Below are 15,386 nucleotides of genomic sequence, written 5' to 3'. Positions count from 1 at the left end.
AGTCTTCTTCGTATTTTTGTGCTCTGCATAATTTTAGCTAGGATTCTCATATTATAATCTTCTTCCTTATACTTATTAAAGAATGTGTGGATTGTAACAACTGTTTTGTATGGTTATGATTATGACACTATGAATAGACCCACAAGAGTGGGACAGCAATTTTCAAGAGTCAAATTATCATACATGGAAGTATATTCAAACCGGCTCAGTATAAATACTTATACTTAATAGAAACATGAAATGAATATTTTTTATATTCGCAATTATTGGTCGTCAAAATCTGAGAAGCATAGAATGTTATTTCGCCAATGGCAGAATAACCTCTTTCAAACGGGCTTACTATTTCTCTTATCTCTTAAACTTCTTAACTCATTAAGAAACTCAATGTAAGTTTTTGAAATATCTTCTTTCTTAATTTTACATTGACTGTATAGATATTTCTTGTAACAAAAGAAGTTCTATCAGTTTTGCATTCTAAATAGTTATCTTAGAGCTCAGAAAAACCTCGCTACATCACCTTTTCGGCGCTTTAGATTTCCAAAAAAATTAGTTATTTGAGTTTATACTTTTTCATAACTAAGAGAAAAATCTCTGATGAAATCTCTCTAAATTGGTTTCTACAGTGACGTTGCTACAGTGAAGAATTCTGCGAAATGAGACCATAACTGTCAACTTAGCCACAGTGACAGAAGGCAAGTTAAAATTTCTAGCATGTGAAGAGGGTGACTAAACACTGAGTTGGCAACCATGACATCTATATCAAATCGCTTCATTATAAATAACCATTATATGAGCAAGCCTGACTACCTTTGTGCTAAATGTGACACTAAGCGCAAAATTTTCCAAAAGAATAAAAATACAGTATACATACTCGTCTATGTATGCGTATGTAAATATAATATATTATTTATATGCACTTTTGTTCGAAAATTTTTACATTTGGCCATAAATGAGAAGCCAAAACTGGAGTAAACATTTTAAGTGGTCCTTTAGCTGACATTGCATGCAAAGTCCGTTTAGTATGATTATTTTCTCCTTCGCCTTAAGTTATCCAGCCCACTTGTGAGCATATGTGTGTATGTTTGGCTTATAGCTCTCCACGTTGAGGGTGTAACTCGTTGAATATACCTTATGTGCACACATTTTCATACATACATATGATAACACACCTAAATGCATTTATACACTTGTACATTTGCCCTTGCATTAATACTCGGTCCGCATGTGTGAATGTGGTTGCAATTGCTGAGGCGTTGCTTACCATGTTGCTAATTAAATCGTGTGACAATCGCAGATAAACATGACAACAAATTCATCAGCAGCAACCTCTATAGTAACAGGGACAATGGTCCGCATGGGCTATACGCATAAGACACAGACACATATTTACATGCATACATACATACGTATGCCATTTGGCAGGAGTTGGCCATTTCTCATTAGGAACCACAAGCGCATATAATAAAACTTCAACCAGAAAATCTCAATGTAAGCACAGGTGTATGTAGGGTGGGCGATATGGTTGTGTGTGTGTATGTGTTTGTTATTTATTTTGCTTTTCCTTGTTATGGGCGTGCGTTGTTGTCATATCGCTCGGCAAGCGTTTAAGAGCTCTAAGCACATAGATGTGGCAGACCTTTGGAACGGTTGGGTTCATCGAATTGCAGCAAAACCAATTCATAGGTGACAATGGTGCCTGCCATCTGCATACGAGTACAAAATAATAACAATAGCAAATAAGTAGAATATGTATATTTTTATTACAAAACGAAATGTACAACAACAGTAGTTCTAATTAGTATGTGTGTATGTAAGCTGGTTTTGCTTTAAACGCGGGTGCGATTTTAAATGTTTATACTCTTGCACCATTTTGCTACAGAGTGCAATAGTTTTGTTTACTTAACAGTTGTTTATATCACCTAAAACTAATCGAGTTAGATATAAGGTTATGTACAAATATATATAAATGATCAGGATAAAGAGACGAGTTGAAATCCGGGTGACTGTCTGTCCGTCCGTCCGTCCGTGCAAGCTGTAACTTGAGTAAAAATTGATATATCTTTATGAAACTTGGTACACATGTTTCTGGGTACCGTTAGACGGCTGGTATTGCAGATGGGCGTAATCAGACCACTGGCACGCCCACAAAACGCCATTCATCAAAAACAAATAAACTGCCATAACTAAGCTCCGCAATAAGATACAAAAGAATTTTATTTGGTATGGATTTTTTTAAAGTGGGCGTGGTCCCGCCTCTAATAGGTTTAAAGTGCATATCTCCTAAACCGCTAAATTTATCTTAACGAAATTCCCTCAAAACAAATGTTTTTAGTGTTTTTAGGGTGACAACCCCGCCCACTTCCTATATAACGGTACTGTTAAAAACTACTAAAAGCGCGATAAATCGGGCACTAAACACACCACAGACATTAAATTTTATCTCTGGGATGGTATGAGATGACTTTATAGGAACCGCGTTCAAAATTAGACAGTGGACGTGGCACCGCCCACATTTAGGTGAAAACCCATATCTTGGGATCTGCCTAACCGATTTCAACCAAATTCGGTACATAACATTCTTCTCATATTTCTATAATATAGTGCGAAAATGGGCGAAATCTGATTACAACCACGCTTATTTCCCATATAACACTATTTTAAATTCCATCTGATTCTTTCACTTTCCACTATGCAAATCAAGCAACAATAATTGTTATTTGCGTGAATAATGCGTTTTAAGTATGCCACCTTGTGACAAAAAATTGTCTAAACCGAAGCAAAACTGTTCAAGCCCCTAGGTACTGAATATGTGAACCCCAGTGCCTATAGTTGACTTTTTATCGAAAATATCGGTCAATGTGTAAAATACCTATATTATTGAAATTCATATAATAAATAAATGAAACTCTCAATAGTAGTATGTTTTTTGTCAAAAATGGGTTGAATCGGATCAATAATTCCTTTAGTATAAAATTTTGCCAACACCTGTATAAAATGTTCGGTTACACCCGAACTTAGAACTTCCTTACTAGTTATATATTATATATAAATGATCAGGATGACGATACGAGTTGAAATCCAAGTGACTGTCTGTCCGACTGTGTCAACTGTAGGTAGGTAGGTAGGTAGGTAGAGTGGCTGTCCAATGACGCCCCTAGGCCTATAGGAGGCCCATTGTGATACCACCGGGACTAATGTACCCTCACTATATCGTCTCCTCTCTGAACCAAACTGTGCTCTGATGAAGTTCATCAGTACAAATAATTTTATATTAGCAACTTCTGATACGTCGTCAAGGAATCCACGACCGATAGTTGCGATTCTTTTCCTATATAGAGCTTTACATTCGCATAGAAGATGCTTTACAGTCTCCTCTTATTCTACTTCTTGACAGCTTCTACAATAGTCATAGTGGTACACCTAGTCTACTGGCATGTCTACCAATTAGACAGTGATCTGTTAGTACTCCAGTTCTGGCTAGTTCATCTGCTTCACAGTTACTAGGAATATCACTATGTCCTGGAACCCATTGCAGGTTTATTGTGAAGTAGGATGTCAGATCCTCTAATAGGTCAAGACAATCTCTCACTAGCTTGGATGACACCATTGGAGACTTGAGTGATTTCAAGGCCGCTTGGCTATCCGTATATATATATATGCTCCTTGTTGTGAGCACACTTTTTGTCAATACCACAAGGCTTTCTTTAATTGCTGTGATCTCCGCCTGGAAGACACTGCAGTGGTCTGGCAAACGATGTTGGTGTCTAATGTTGCGCAAAAGACACCACCTCCCACTCGATGATCCAGTTTGGATCCATCCGTGTAGATGCTAATTACTGTATTCTTGTCCACCTCGTCCCTTTTCCACTCCTCTCTTTTGTGGGGAAGACAATATTGTGGACCGAATTTGGTTTCCGTTCTATTGGATTGTGGAAATCCGTGGTTTTGGGTAGGAACAGGAATATACTGAGTATCCTTGAATGCCCCTTGTTGCATGCGACTAGTTGGGAGAATTCCCTCAGTCTAAGAGCTGACTTTGCTGCCACTTGCTTACAGAACAGGTCTGTTGGCAGTAAATGTAAAATGACGTTTAGAGCCTGGCTTGGCGTTGTTCTAAGTACTCCACTAATGCATATGCTGGCTGCTCTCTGTATACTTTCCATACGCTTTACCGCGTATTTCTTTTCCATTATTGGCCACCATACCAATATACCGTATGTCATGATTGGTCTGACAACTGCTGTATAGAGCCAATAAGTTACCCGAGGCGTAAGCCCCCATTTGGGGCCCACCATCCTTTTACAGGTGTAGAGTGCTGTGGCTGCCTTCTTCACCCTAGCATCCAAGTTTTGGTTCCATGAAAGCTTCATGTCTAAGATTAGTCCCGGGTAGCTTGCCTACCGGACTACTGCCACGACCACAAAACACCTTTAAACGAAACTTTATAAGGTGCCATAACCAAATACTAAATTAAAATATAAAACTGTAATTTGACACAGGAGATCGCAGTAGCTTGGGACACCTCCGATATTTAGGTGATATAGATTTTCACCTAAATATGGGCCTACTCTACCAATTTTAACCACATTAGGAAATAGCATTATTCTGATATTCCCATGTCACAGTGCGAAAATGGGCGATATACCTATATACATATATATTTTAAAATAAGAGATGAAGATGCAAATTGAGCTTCGAATGTAGGTCCATCCCCACGACTGTCCGTCCACTCGTCTGTCCGTGCAAGCAATAACTTGTGTAATGAAAAACGTCAGAATTAATATTGTACAATTAGACCATTTGATTGAGGATATTGAAGGTGAGGACTTCTTACTCCTTATACACTTCTAACAATTGTTCAAAAATTGTCTCTGCTTCTGATTTTTTAGTTAACTAGGCGCCCTCCGCTGCGCTCCGGGACGGTCGCTTCGCTCACTCGCCGAGCGCGAGCTAGCTCGCTCTTATGTTAGTTGATTCTCGACAGCAGCAGAAAACTTTTATATATAATATAATAGAGAGATAAATTGCAGCTTTTTTATTGTCTGATTTTCTCATCTTTATATGAACAATCACTGGTAAAGAAAACATGCGATAAGAATGTCTCGTTACATGGTTTTTACTATTTTCTGTTCTTTTTAGTCGAAAAGTGTGCTTTATTTTTCGTCATCAGGTTAGCACATGCAATTTGATATACATTTCATTTCGGAGTTTGAAAACGTATTGACGCCAAAGTTTTTGTATTGCTTAAGCGCTCTATTTGCTTTGTTATGGCTTAAGGAAAATCACTATCGGTTAATATGAAAGCAGTAAATGAAGCTTATGAAGAGTAACAGCTTCCAATAAAGAATCCTCTACCAAAATCCGGGAAATTGCTAGTGTTGAAGTAAATGTATCTACTGTAAAAAGGGTGCTAAGGAATGTTCTATATTTGAAAATATTAAAACTAAACAAGTAAGGAAGGGCTAAGTTCGGATGTAACCGAACATTTTATACTCTCGCAAAGTCAAATGGTATACTCGTTTGAGATTTGTTTGTGGATTGGCTGATATTTTCGGGAGAAGGTCAACTATAGGCACTGGGGTCCACATATTTAGTACTTAGGGGCTTGAACCATTTTTGTTCGATTTAGACAATTTTTGGTCACAAGATGGCATACTTTAAACGTATTATTCACGAAAAGTTTTACCCCGATATAATCATTGTTGCTTGATATGCATAGTGGAAAGTGAAAGAATCAGATGGAACTTAAAATGGTGTTATATGGGAAGTAGGCGTGGTTGTAGTCCGATTTCGTCCATTTTCGCACTATAAGATAAAAATATGAGAAGAATGTTATGCACCGAATTTGGTTGAAATCGGTTAAGCAGATCTCAAGATATGGGTTTTCACCTAAAAGTGGGCTGTGCCACGCCCACTGTCTAATTTTGAACGCGGTTCCTATAAAGTCATCTCATACCATCCCAGAGATAAAATTTAATGTCTGTGGTGTGTTTAGTGCTTGATTTATCGCGCTTTTAGTAGTTTTTAACAGTACCGTTATATGGGGAGTGGGCGGAGTTGCCACCCGATTTCAATTATTTTCACACTGTGGGTAGAGGTTCTAAAAAAATTTCCTTCCAGTGAATTTTGTTATTATAACATTAGGAGATATGCACATTAAACCTATTAGAGGCGGGACCACGCCTACTTTTTAAAAAAAATTTTAACTGCAGATGCCCCTCCTTAATATGATCCTGTGTACCAAATAACAGTCTTATATCATATTGCGGAGCTTAGTTATGGTAATTTATTTGTTTTTGATTAATGGCATTTTGTGGGCGTGGCAGTGGTTCGATTAAGCCCATCTGCAATACCAACCGTCTCACGGTACCCAGAAACATGTCTACCAAGACGGACGGACGGACAGACAGTCACCCGGATTTCAACTCGCCTCTTCATCCTGATCATTTATATATACATAACCCTATATCTAACTCGAATAGTTTTAGGTGATACAAACACCCGTTAGGTGAACAAAACTATTATACTCTGTAGCAACAGGTTGCGAGAGTATAAAAAAAACCACCACGATCATAGTTAAGTTCGAAGGGAAACATGACAACATTTTCCACCGGAGCACAAGGCGTGAAAATATGATTGGCGCTGTGTTGTCTTTTCAAAAGAAAAGAAATTTAATTTGGAAGGGTCTGATGAATACAATTATTATTTCCATCATCTTGGGAAAGAGGAACATTTTTTGCAACAACTACATAGTCGTGTGAGCGGTGTAACAGTGTGGGGAGCCATCTTCTAATATGGTACTTGGCACGATGCGTTAAAGCACCGATTCGCACTGTCCGGTTGTTTAAGTCCGCCTTATTTACGGGGCATCAATGTAATAGAAAAGGGTGGGGATGCTTAGATCGTAAAGTTTTCGAGTCTGGCCGGCAGTATTACACTAAATATTAATTAGTTGAAGATATTTAAAACGCTTGGTTATCCTTAATTATATTGGAAAATTGTACGAATCACTACCCGATCGGATCTTTGAGATTCCCCTAACAAGGGGGAATCGACTCAGTATAAAAATATAGTAATATACAAATGTTTATATTAATTATTAACTACATAAGTTTAGAAATATGTTTAAAAATACTGAAAAAACGATATGTGCTAACCTGATGACCTAAAAAATATAGAAAACAAGTAAAACACTAATTGCCGTTATATTTAGTAGAAAATTTATGAGTTAATAATTGTTAACAATTTTAGAATTGTAGCTTTTTTTAGTTTTAAGAGAAATCAACCAAAATGATTTAAGCCCAATTAAACGCAATGTACAATACTATGTATTTTACAAGTATTCGTTTACAACTTATAGATGCAATAAGATATTTACATAATCTCTTCTAAGAAAAGTAAAACTCATATAAATAGAGCCAGCAAAACAACAAAAGAGCAGGCACGTAAAAAGACTCACCCCAAAGAGTAATCGTCTAGTTAGAAAGTAAAATTTCTTCCCCGATAAAGCCACCGTCGATGTTGCCATTTGAAAAATTAATCGTTCCACCTGTTGTTAGGAAAAAAGAGGGACGGATTTTCTCAGATGAAGGGAAAAATTTTATTGAATTATTTATTAAACTATTAAGTCAGCACGAATAGTGCATTGAGGACTTATAGATACTTGGTATAGCAATAACATTTCCTAGGGAATACACCTATATACATATGAACACACATATTTACATGCACATACCAACTAAGCTAATGTAGATTCAGCGGATCCATCTACTCACCTCGACACACCAGGTCTTCGACGACACACGCCTTAACACACCTAAAGCGTCTTTTGCCTCGTCATTGATGGATGCTGCTGTTAGAAAAACAAAAGCCGTCCGTCCGATTAAGAAGAGTAGCGAAAACCAAAAGTAAACGTAATTAATTGGCCAACGCAATTTACTTCACAAGGCGTGCACATTCAAGTCGACGTTGGACATACGATATGTACGTATAGACACATACAAACACAGCCAGACATGAACGCGCGCAAAGCGTAAGGAACCACGATGAAATGAAAAGAAATGTGTGAAAATGTAATTAATGCAAATCCACAGCTTTTAGCTTAAACAACCAAATAATACTGTGTTGTAAGAACCTGAAGAGATTAACTGTAAATCTGAAATGAGAATTTCGACACTTTAACAAACATTTCTTTTTTAATTCCTCGCTTCTCACAAGAAATTAAAACAGTGTAATATTGTCGCTTAACTTTTCATCACACTAACATACAAACCAATGAAAATATTTAAAAATATACCCAAGATTTCCGTGGCATCTCAGCATTATGAACATTTCGACATAATTATATGAATACGAGTATTTAACCGTTTACCCATTTTTGGTATGTTTACTAGTTGCTTTGATTTGCCAAAATTCACAAATTGTATAATGACGAATAGAACAACCAACCTACATGAACAAAATATACTGGCATAATCAAATCAATAATATAAAACAGGGTTACACTTTCCTGTTGTAAATTGCAATTTGTGTAGACACATTCATTGTGTTTGTAATCATTTTAAAAATTTTCAAAAAGCTCAACTTACTTAAAGATGTTCAGCAATTGATAGCAAACGAAATAGAGATTATTAGCACAGGAGAGTAAAATAATTCCTGATAAGTCCTCATCGACATATTCGAGCAGTTCCAATAACTTAACATAATGGTCTCTTATTTCCATGAAAATAGACTCAGGTACTTCCTGAAATCCAGTTTATTATTATAACTATAAATACTCATTGTCTCTTTGCATTTCATACCTTATTCAACAAATTATTTATACGCATTTTCATTTGCTCGAAGCGATAAGCAATGCCTTTGCCGATCATCATTATAAAGAGATCCATGTAGTTCCAAACGAAAGTACATATGAAATTCACAACCTACATAAATGTAATGAATGAAAGTAACGGAGTTTTAGAAGCGATAAATAAAGAGAAGTTTAGGAACTTAATACTCTGATGAAATCTTTTGGGAGGCCTGCCCAAACGTTTATGAACTTCTTTATGTCAAATAAAACGTCTAGTAGAAAGAAATCCATTATTTTTTTTTAAATTGAAGGTTAAAAAATCAAATAATTGTTCGATAACTTGTTGCCATTTTGAAGGTAATTACAAAATGCCACTCTCATAGCAACCCTTGTCTCTATTGGCAAAAAACTGAGACAGTCGATTTTCACAAGCTTCTCTTAAGGCGAATTTTTCACTTGCAAATTTATTCACCATAGAAAAAACCCTTGGTGGCAGGTATGGTTAAACCAAACTTCCAGGGCTTCTGGCGAGTCACCATCGATATGTAGATAGTTTTGTGTTGTCCTGATAGAATATATTTCCTCGTCTATTGGCAAAAGCTGGCCGCTTCTGGCTATTGCTTTCTTCAGAGGTCAAACTTTTAACAGTATACATAAATCCGAATTACGAGGAGAGCAGCTCTCGGTTTATGATTCCCTGCCAATCCCTGCAAACATATAGCAAAACATTCCTGATCGCCTATTTCGAACCAAAGGAACCAAAATTGAAAGAGATTGGATGTTACAACATCAGGACTATAAACGCAGTTCATTTTCAACCGCTGGCCTTGCATTTTCACCTTTGTCGAAGAAAACTATATAATATGTATCTCTTGGCAGGTCCATATTTGAAGCAAGCTCATACAATACTGAAGCAAGCAGTCCCTAAACCATTCTGAGAAGATTTTTTTAGTACAAAATCATATCCGAACGCACTTCCATAAGGCGTGATACAAATTATTAAAGCCATTTATTGGAAAAATAATAGATTTCTCTTTACTCCTTTTTCCATGGTATTCTACTTGTAAATAGCCGGCAGCATAAAACCAATCCCTTAGCGAAATTACAATTAATATTTAATATTATTAAAATATGTAAAGAACAAAGAAGATAAAAGTTTTACAAGAGATAGCAAACTTATAACAGAAAAACTTCTAACAATGGATGGATTTAATATGCCGCTATCAAAACGGTTGATGGCTGACTTATATCTAACCTCACTGTCACTACAGCAGAGTTTCCTCAACTATTTCTATAATCGAAAACATTCAACAACAATAATAACAACTTGAAAAGAAGCTTAAAGCTTTAAAAACTTCTTTGGAGAATATCTTCCAATTGGGGTTTATACGTAATGTGCACTGTCCATAAGAACAGTTATTCCGTAATCTGCTTTAACTACTGAAAATTCAACCTATTACCTATTAACTAGCAAATATAAGTTATTATCGGAAACAGGAATCTTATGAAAGTGTGTGTGCAATAAAACCACAAATTCACCCGACATCTATTTACTGATTTTGATCCAAAAAATAATACTTTAAATTAACCAGAATCGAAAACCACAACAACAGAAATGAACTGAGGTTGTGACCCAATCTTAATTTCTTTATTATAGATAATACAGGAAACCTACTCGGATGTGCTCACTTTGACAATATCAAATGAATTCTGAAATACAGGGTGCACCTAAGTATCACCGAGTTTAAATAAAAGACCCAAAGAAGTTTGCAAGACTTGGATATTTTCGCTGTCTTTCTTTCGATGTTCCATATCTATTATATGTGACGGGGACTTATGTGATCAAGCGTGAAGAAAAAAATTGCCACTCACCAAAATAAGACTCCCAACTAGTGTGGTGTTGGGGAATATCTCGTAGACATAGTCATAATTTTTGTAAGCGTACTCCTCGAATGTAAAGTGAACTGTGCTGTTTTGTAGAGTGGCACATAAATTTGTTCTGCGATATTGTGAGACTACAGCTGATGCCAGATACAATAAATGTTCCACTACATAATTAAAATTTGTTGAAATATATCGTTTCCAAATAATAATTTTAAAATATGGGATACCTGCTGAGAGGAATATTATTGTGACCGCAGCGCGACGCACACGGGTCGACAAATCACGTTTAGGCGTTTCATATGGCTTGCGTATGAAGATCATTTCCGTGCGAGTCCAAAAGCGAATAAGCCGGGGCCAACGTTGGCCCAGCGAAAAAAACAATATCGTCGATGATTGCACGCATGTAAAAAATACAACGCCGACTGTGTAAAAAGAAAAGAATAAATAATAAAACAAATATGAGTAAAACGAAAATATTTAACTTGCTTATAAATCCAATTTGGGTCGACAAATTTAATAAACCTACCTAAATTTTTCGCGTTTACACCAATTCTAGCCAAATGCTTCATCATCGCCAAATTTAATGCAGAGCTTGCAATTAAAAATATCAAAGTGATCATCACCCGTAAGGTCCTGAATGAAAAGCGTACGTGACGCGGATTCGGCTGGCCAACTCCTTGAACCGGCATTAACGAGAAACATTGTCCTATAATCAGTACTATGGAAGACTTATGTTAATTAAAAATAAATTTTGATATGCATGTGTATATTTTCATACCTAAGCTAAACTACTAACTGTGCGACTTAATGGTTTTGGGCATAATAAAAAAGCAAAACGAATTTACGAAATCCATGATTTAGGGCAGTTGATCTATTGGAATCGAAAACCTAACTAAGCCGGAAATTAAGATACAAAACGGTAATTTGGCACAACGAATGGTTTTAAGGAAGGACTCTTGTGATTTAAAACACTTTAAAAAGTGGGTGTGGGCTCCTTAATATGTTTATTGTATATATCTCCCACACCACTCAAATTTTATCAACCAATTTTGAACAATACAATTATTTTCGATGCTTCCAATGACAGTGGGAAAATAGAAGAAATAGGAAATTCTCTCTTCATATAATATAACGGTTTTGTTAAAACCTACTAAAAGTGGGATAACTGACTAACTAATCATGTCAGAAGTATTAAATTTTACACTTAAGACGGTACAAATGAGCTTTATAGGCGCCAATATCAAAATTGCTCAGTGGGCGTGGCACCGCCCAATTCCAAAATTGTGAAAATATGAAATGATCGGTTCCCCGAACTTAGCCCTTCTTTAGTTGTTTATTCTACCATAATTTACAAAGTTGCAAATTTCAAAGTCGAGAACTATATTTCTCTGTTTACGCTCATTGTTTAGACTCACTTGGACCTACAGCTCGATGAAAGATGTCCAATCTACTATAATCGATGCGCTCGGTCGGTTTTTTATAATGAAAATCATCTTCCTTATATGTAAAATATTCAATTGGTGTAAGCCGTCCAGTCATTCCTATCGGATTCATCACGTCACTATCCTCTATATTCTCCAGAAATAATTTTTCATTCGGCTTTCCTAGACTTTTATTTTTAATATTTTCATTTGTAGTTTTTGACGGTAAAATTTTGTTTCTCTGGAAAACCTGATCATGCTTAGACAAAATTTCACGTAACTTATTTCGGCTAAGCATTTTTATTCAGGAAAGCAGCCACGGTTTTCAATTATTTATATTTTGCTATAATAATTGCCAAAGTACGAGTGCATTTAAGAACCGTAAATGAGACACTAATATCAAATGCTCAGCACTGGCAGTATTTTGTATGTTTTGGTTTTTCAAAAACAAGTCAGGTACATATGGGCGGGTTTATTAGCCCGTAAGTGTGTACTCATTAACATGTTCATACCCAGTCGGAAATAAAAATAATAATACAATAGTTTTCTTAGAAGGTCTCCAAACCAGTAGCTAAATTTTGTGTTTCTGAAGTTTTTTGTTAGAGTGTTATTTTCCAAATAACCGTTATATGCGAGCTGAGTGTTATTTGATTTGATTTTCGTCCTTCCATTTTGTTTTGCGCCTCAAATAGCTGTTAAAATATGATACAAAAAACGAATAAGTAAAATAAGCAACCTGGTACAAAAATATGCAATCAGACAAGTAGAAATTGATTAATACCTTAAGATTTTGCCAGTGTGAAATCGTAATGCACATACATATTCAATAGTTCTTTGAATCATATAGAAATGAAAATTTTATAACCGACTTCACATAATACTAGGATCAAAAAGTAAGTTGAATTTGTTTATAAAATGTTAATTCGTTATTTATTCTTTCATCCTCTTCAAAGAAATCACCGTCCGATAAAATGCACTTTTGCCAACGCCGTTTCCAGTCCTCGAAACAGTCGGAATAGTATTTTTTCGGTATAACCTTCAAGGCCTTATTCGATTCGATTTTTATCTTCTCGATCAGGTCAAAACGGCGTCCCCGAATTGGCCTTTTCAGTTTTCTGAATAGCCAGAAGTCGCACAGAACCAAATCAGGCGAATAAGGTGTTTGCGGAACGATATGAGTCCAGTTTTGGGAAAAAATCGCGAAGAACCAATGACTTGATGCGTTTGAGATACAAAACACTCTCTAAAATAATTTGGGCTGAGCTAAAGATATGCCAACACTGTCAACGAAGTCTCTAATTGTCAATCGACGATTATCAAACACCAAATCTGTGATTTTTCAGACGTGGCCGTCCTCGGTTCAGTTCTTAAAGTTCGCCAGAGCGTTTCGTCTTTAAAGCGTTCTCGGCCTGCTTTGAACGCGTTTTTATACTCTCGCAACTTGTTGCTATAGAGTATAATAGTTTTGTTCACCAAACGGTTGCTTGTATCACCTAAAACTAATCGAGTTAGATATGAAGTTATGTATATTATATATAAATGATCAGGATGAAGAGACGAGTTGAAATCCGGGTGACTGTCTATCCGTTCGTCCGTGAAATCTGTAACTTGAGTAAAAAATTGAGATATCTGTATCAAAAAATATTCATTCCGCAAACAAAATTTGATGCAAGTTCCATGCTCATAAAAGTCAACCATTGTAAAAATCAAACAAATTCACTTTTCGTTGTTAACAAGAACACGTCTATCTTGGAGATAATTAAACCTTTTGACAAATATTATAGACATTCCTACAAATCTAGAAAAAAATTACTTGCCTTCCTAATGTTCGGTAATTTTACATGAGAATTTCACCTTACTTTTTGATCAAAGTAGTACATATATAAGATATTATTATATACTTGAAGTGTGAATAAATAGGCAGGAAATCGTTAAGTAGTGTAAGAATTGCATAGCATTTCAACGAAAAATATCATTATTTAACTAAGTTTGAATATTGACGTCACTCTAACGTCGATTACCCCCAGGCTGATAAAAGAATGTAACGGCATGACGGTAAGCACGACTACGATTTTTTTTTGGTTATAGGTCAGTCTTTCGGCTTCAAAAAGACATATCTTCAATATGTTATTCTGGCAGTAAGAAAAACATTTTTATACTCTTCCAACATGTTGCTACAGAGTGTCATAGTTTTGTTCACCCAAAACTAATCGAGTTAGATGCAGAGGATCCGGGACTATCTGTCCGTCCGTCTGTGCAAGCTGTAACTTGAGTAAAATTTGAGATATCTTGATGAAACTTAGTACACATGTTTCTTGGCACCGTAAGAAGAAGTATTGTAGATGGGCGTAATTAGACCACTGCTACGCCCACAAAACGACATTGTTCGACTACCAATAAAGTACTATAACTAAGCTCCGAAATAAGATACAAGGCTGATTTTTTGTGTTTAATGTGCATTTCTTCTAAACCACAAAAGCTATAATAAACAAAGTCCCAATATACCCTGTATAGTGATTTCCAACTTTCCATCTGACTATAAACCGTTTAGGTTGGTCAAAATGTGTAATATCTTAATGAAAAGTAGACAAGTTTTCTTAAATTATATTATTATATATTATAAAATTATATTAATGTTTTAGCGGTAAATATGTAAGGATTTGAATAAGCCTTGGTACAAGCCTTATATCCACATAATTTTCACATAATCTCAATATCTTAAATTTATGATTTCATTATAATCTTAGGTGATGCGAATACAACTAAGGGAGTCTATGACCTTTATGAAATACTAAATTTTATTTTAATCCATTCGAGATTTTGTCGAATATGAATGTTAAATTCTTTCGCAATATTTTTGAATATAAAGATGTTTTCCCTGCTTTGATCCGTGCAAGTTGCAAAAGTATAAAATGTTCGGTTACACACGAACTTAGCCCTTCCTTACTTGTTTAAACATGAATTTAATTATTATCTGAACACCAATTTAAATTAATTTCTTCGCAACTATTTACGAGTAAAAACCAACGATAAAGCGACAGGACGGTTTCCGCCTTCACTTTACATCCACTTGTGCATAATCATCTGATGTCCGTAAAATCTTCTAATAATACATACATATATATATATGCAATTAAACTGGCGGCTAACTAATGTCTAACAATTATGTGGATTGTCAATTGATTTAAAACAACGGTATTTGACTAAAATACATTGGAAAACCTATAGAATTCATAGTTTGTTTTAAAATCTGGTTGTGTTAATTGACGTACTGTATACATACATATGTA

At 35.6% G+C, this 15,386-nt stretch overlaps 1 protein-coding gene across 3 annotated transcripts; it reads right to left on the bottom strand.

Annotated features, from left to right (window-relative positions):
* Window positions 1-868: 868 nt before the first annotated feature.
* On the bottom strand, window positions 869-12,783 carry Gr64a (Gustatory receptor 64a). 3 transcript variants are annotated; one of them, XM_014236707.3, is made up of 9 exons: window positions 12,091-12,783; window positions 11,202-11,393; window positions 10,903-11,097; window positions 10,664-10,839; window positions 8,802-8,924; window positions 8,589-8,743; window positions 7,776-7,938; window positions 7,460-7,549; window positions 869-1,703 (listed from the first exon to the last, which is right to left on the bottom strand). In XM_014236707.3, exons 1-9 carry the CDS (start codon window positions 12,392-12,394, stop codon window positions 1,614-1,616), a joined length of 1,488 nt encoding a protein of 495 aa, XP_014092182.3. In that variant the 5' UTR covers window positions 12,395-12,783; the 3' UTR covers window positions 869-1,613. The 3 variants fall into 3 exon arrangements, with proteins under 3 accessions (XP_014092182.3, XP_069968125.1, XP_036220087.2); XM_070112024.1 differs by having other exon boundaries at window positions 10,664-11,097; XM_036364194.2 differs by lacking the exon at window positions 7,460-7,549.
* Between the last annotated feature and the right edge of the window lie 2,603 nt (window positions 12,784-15,386).

This window comes from Bactrocera oleae, chromosome 6 (assembly GCF_042242935.1).
Source record: "Bactrocera oleae isolate idBacOlea1 chromosome 6, idBacOlea1, whole genome shotgun sequence".
In the NCBI taxonomy this organism is placed as follows: Eukaryota; Metazoa; Arthropoda; class Insecta; order Diptera; family Tephritidae; genus Bactrocera; species Bactrocera oleae.
Note: the sequence above shows the minus strand (reverse complement) of the source record. Positions and strands in the feature narration are given on the sequence as shown.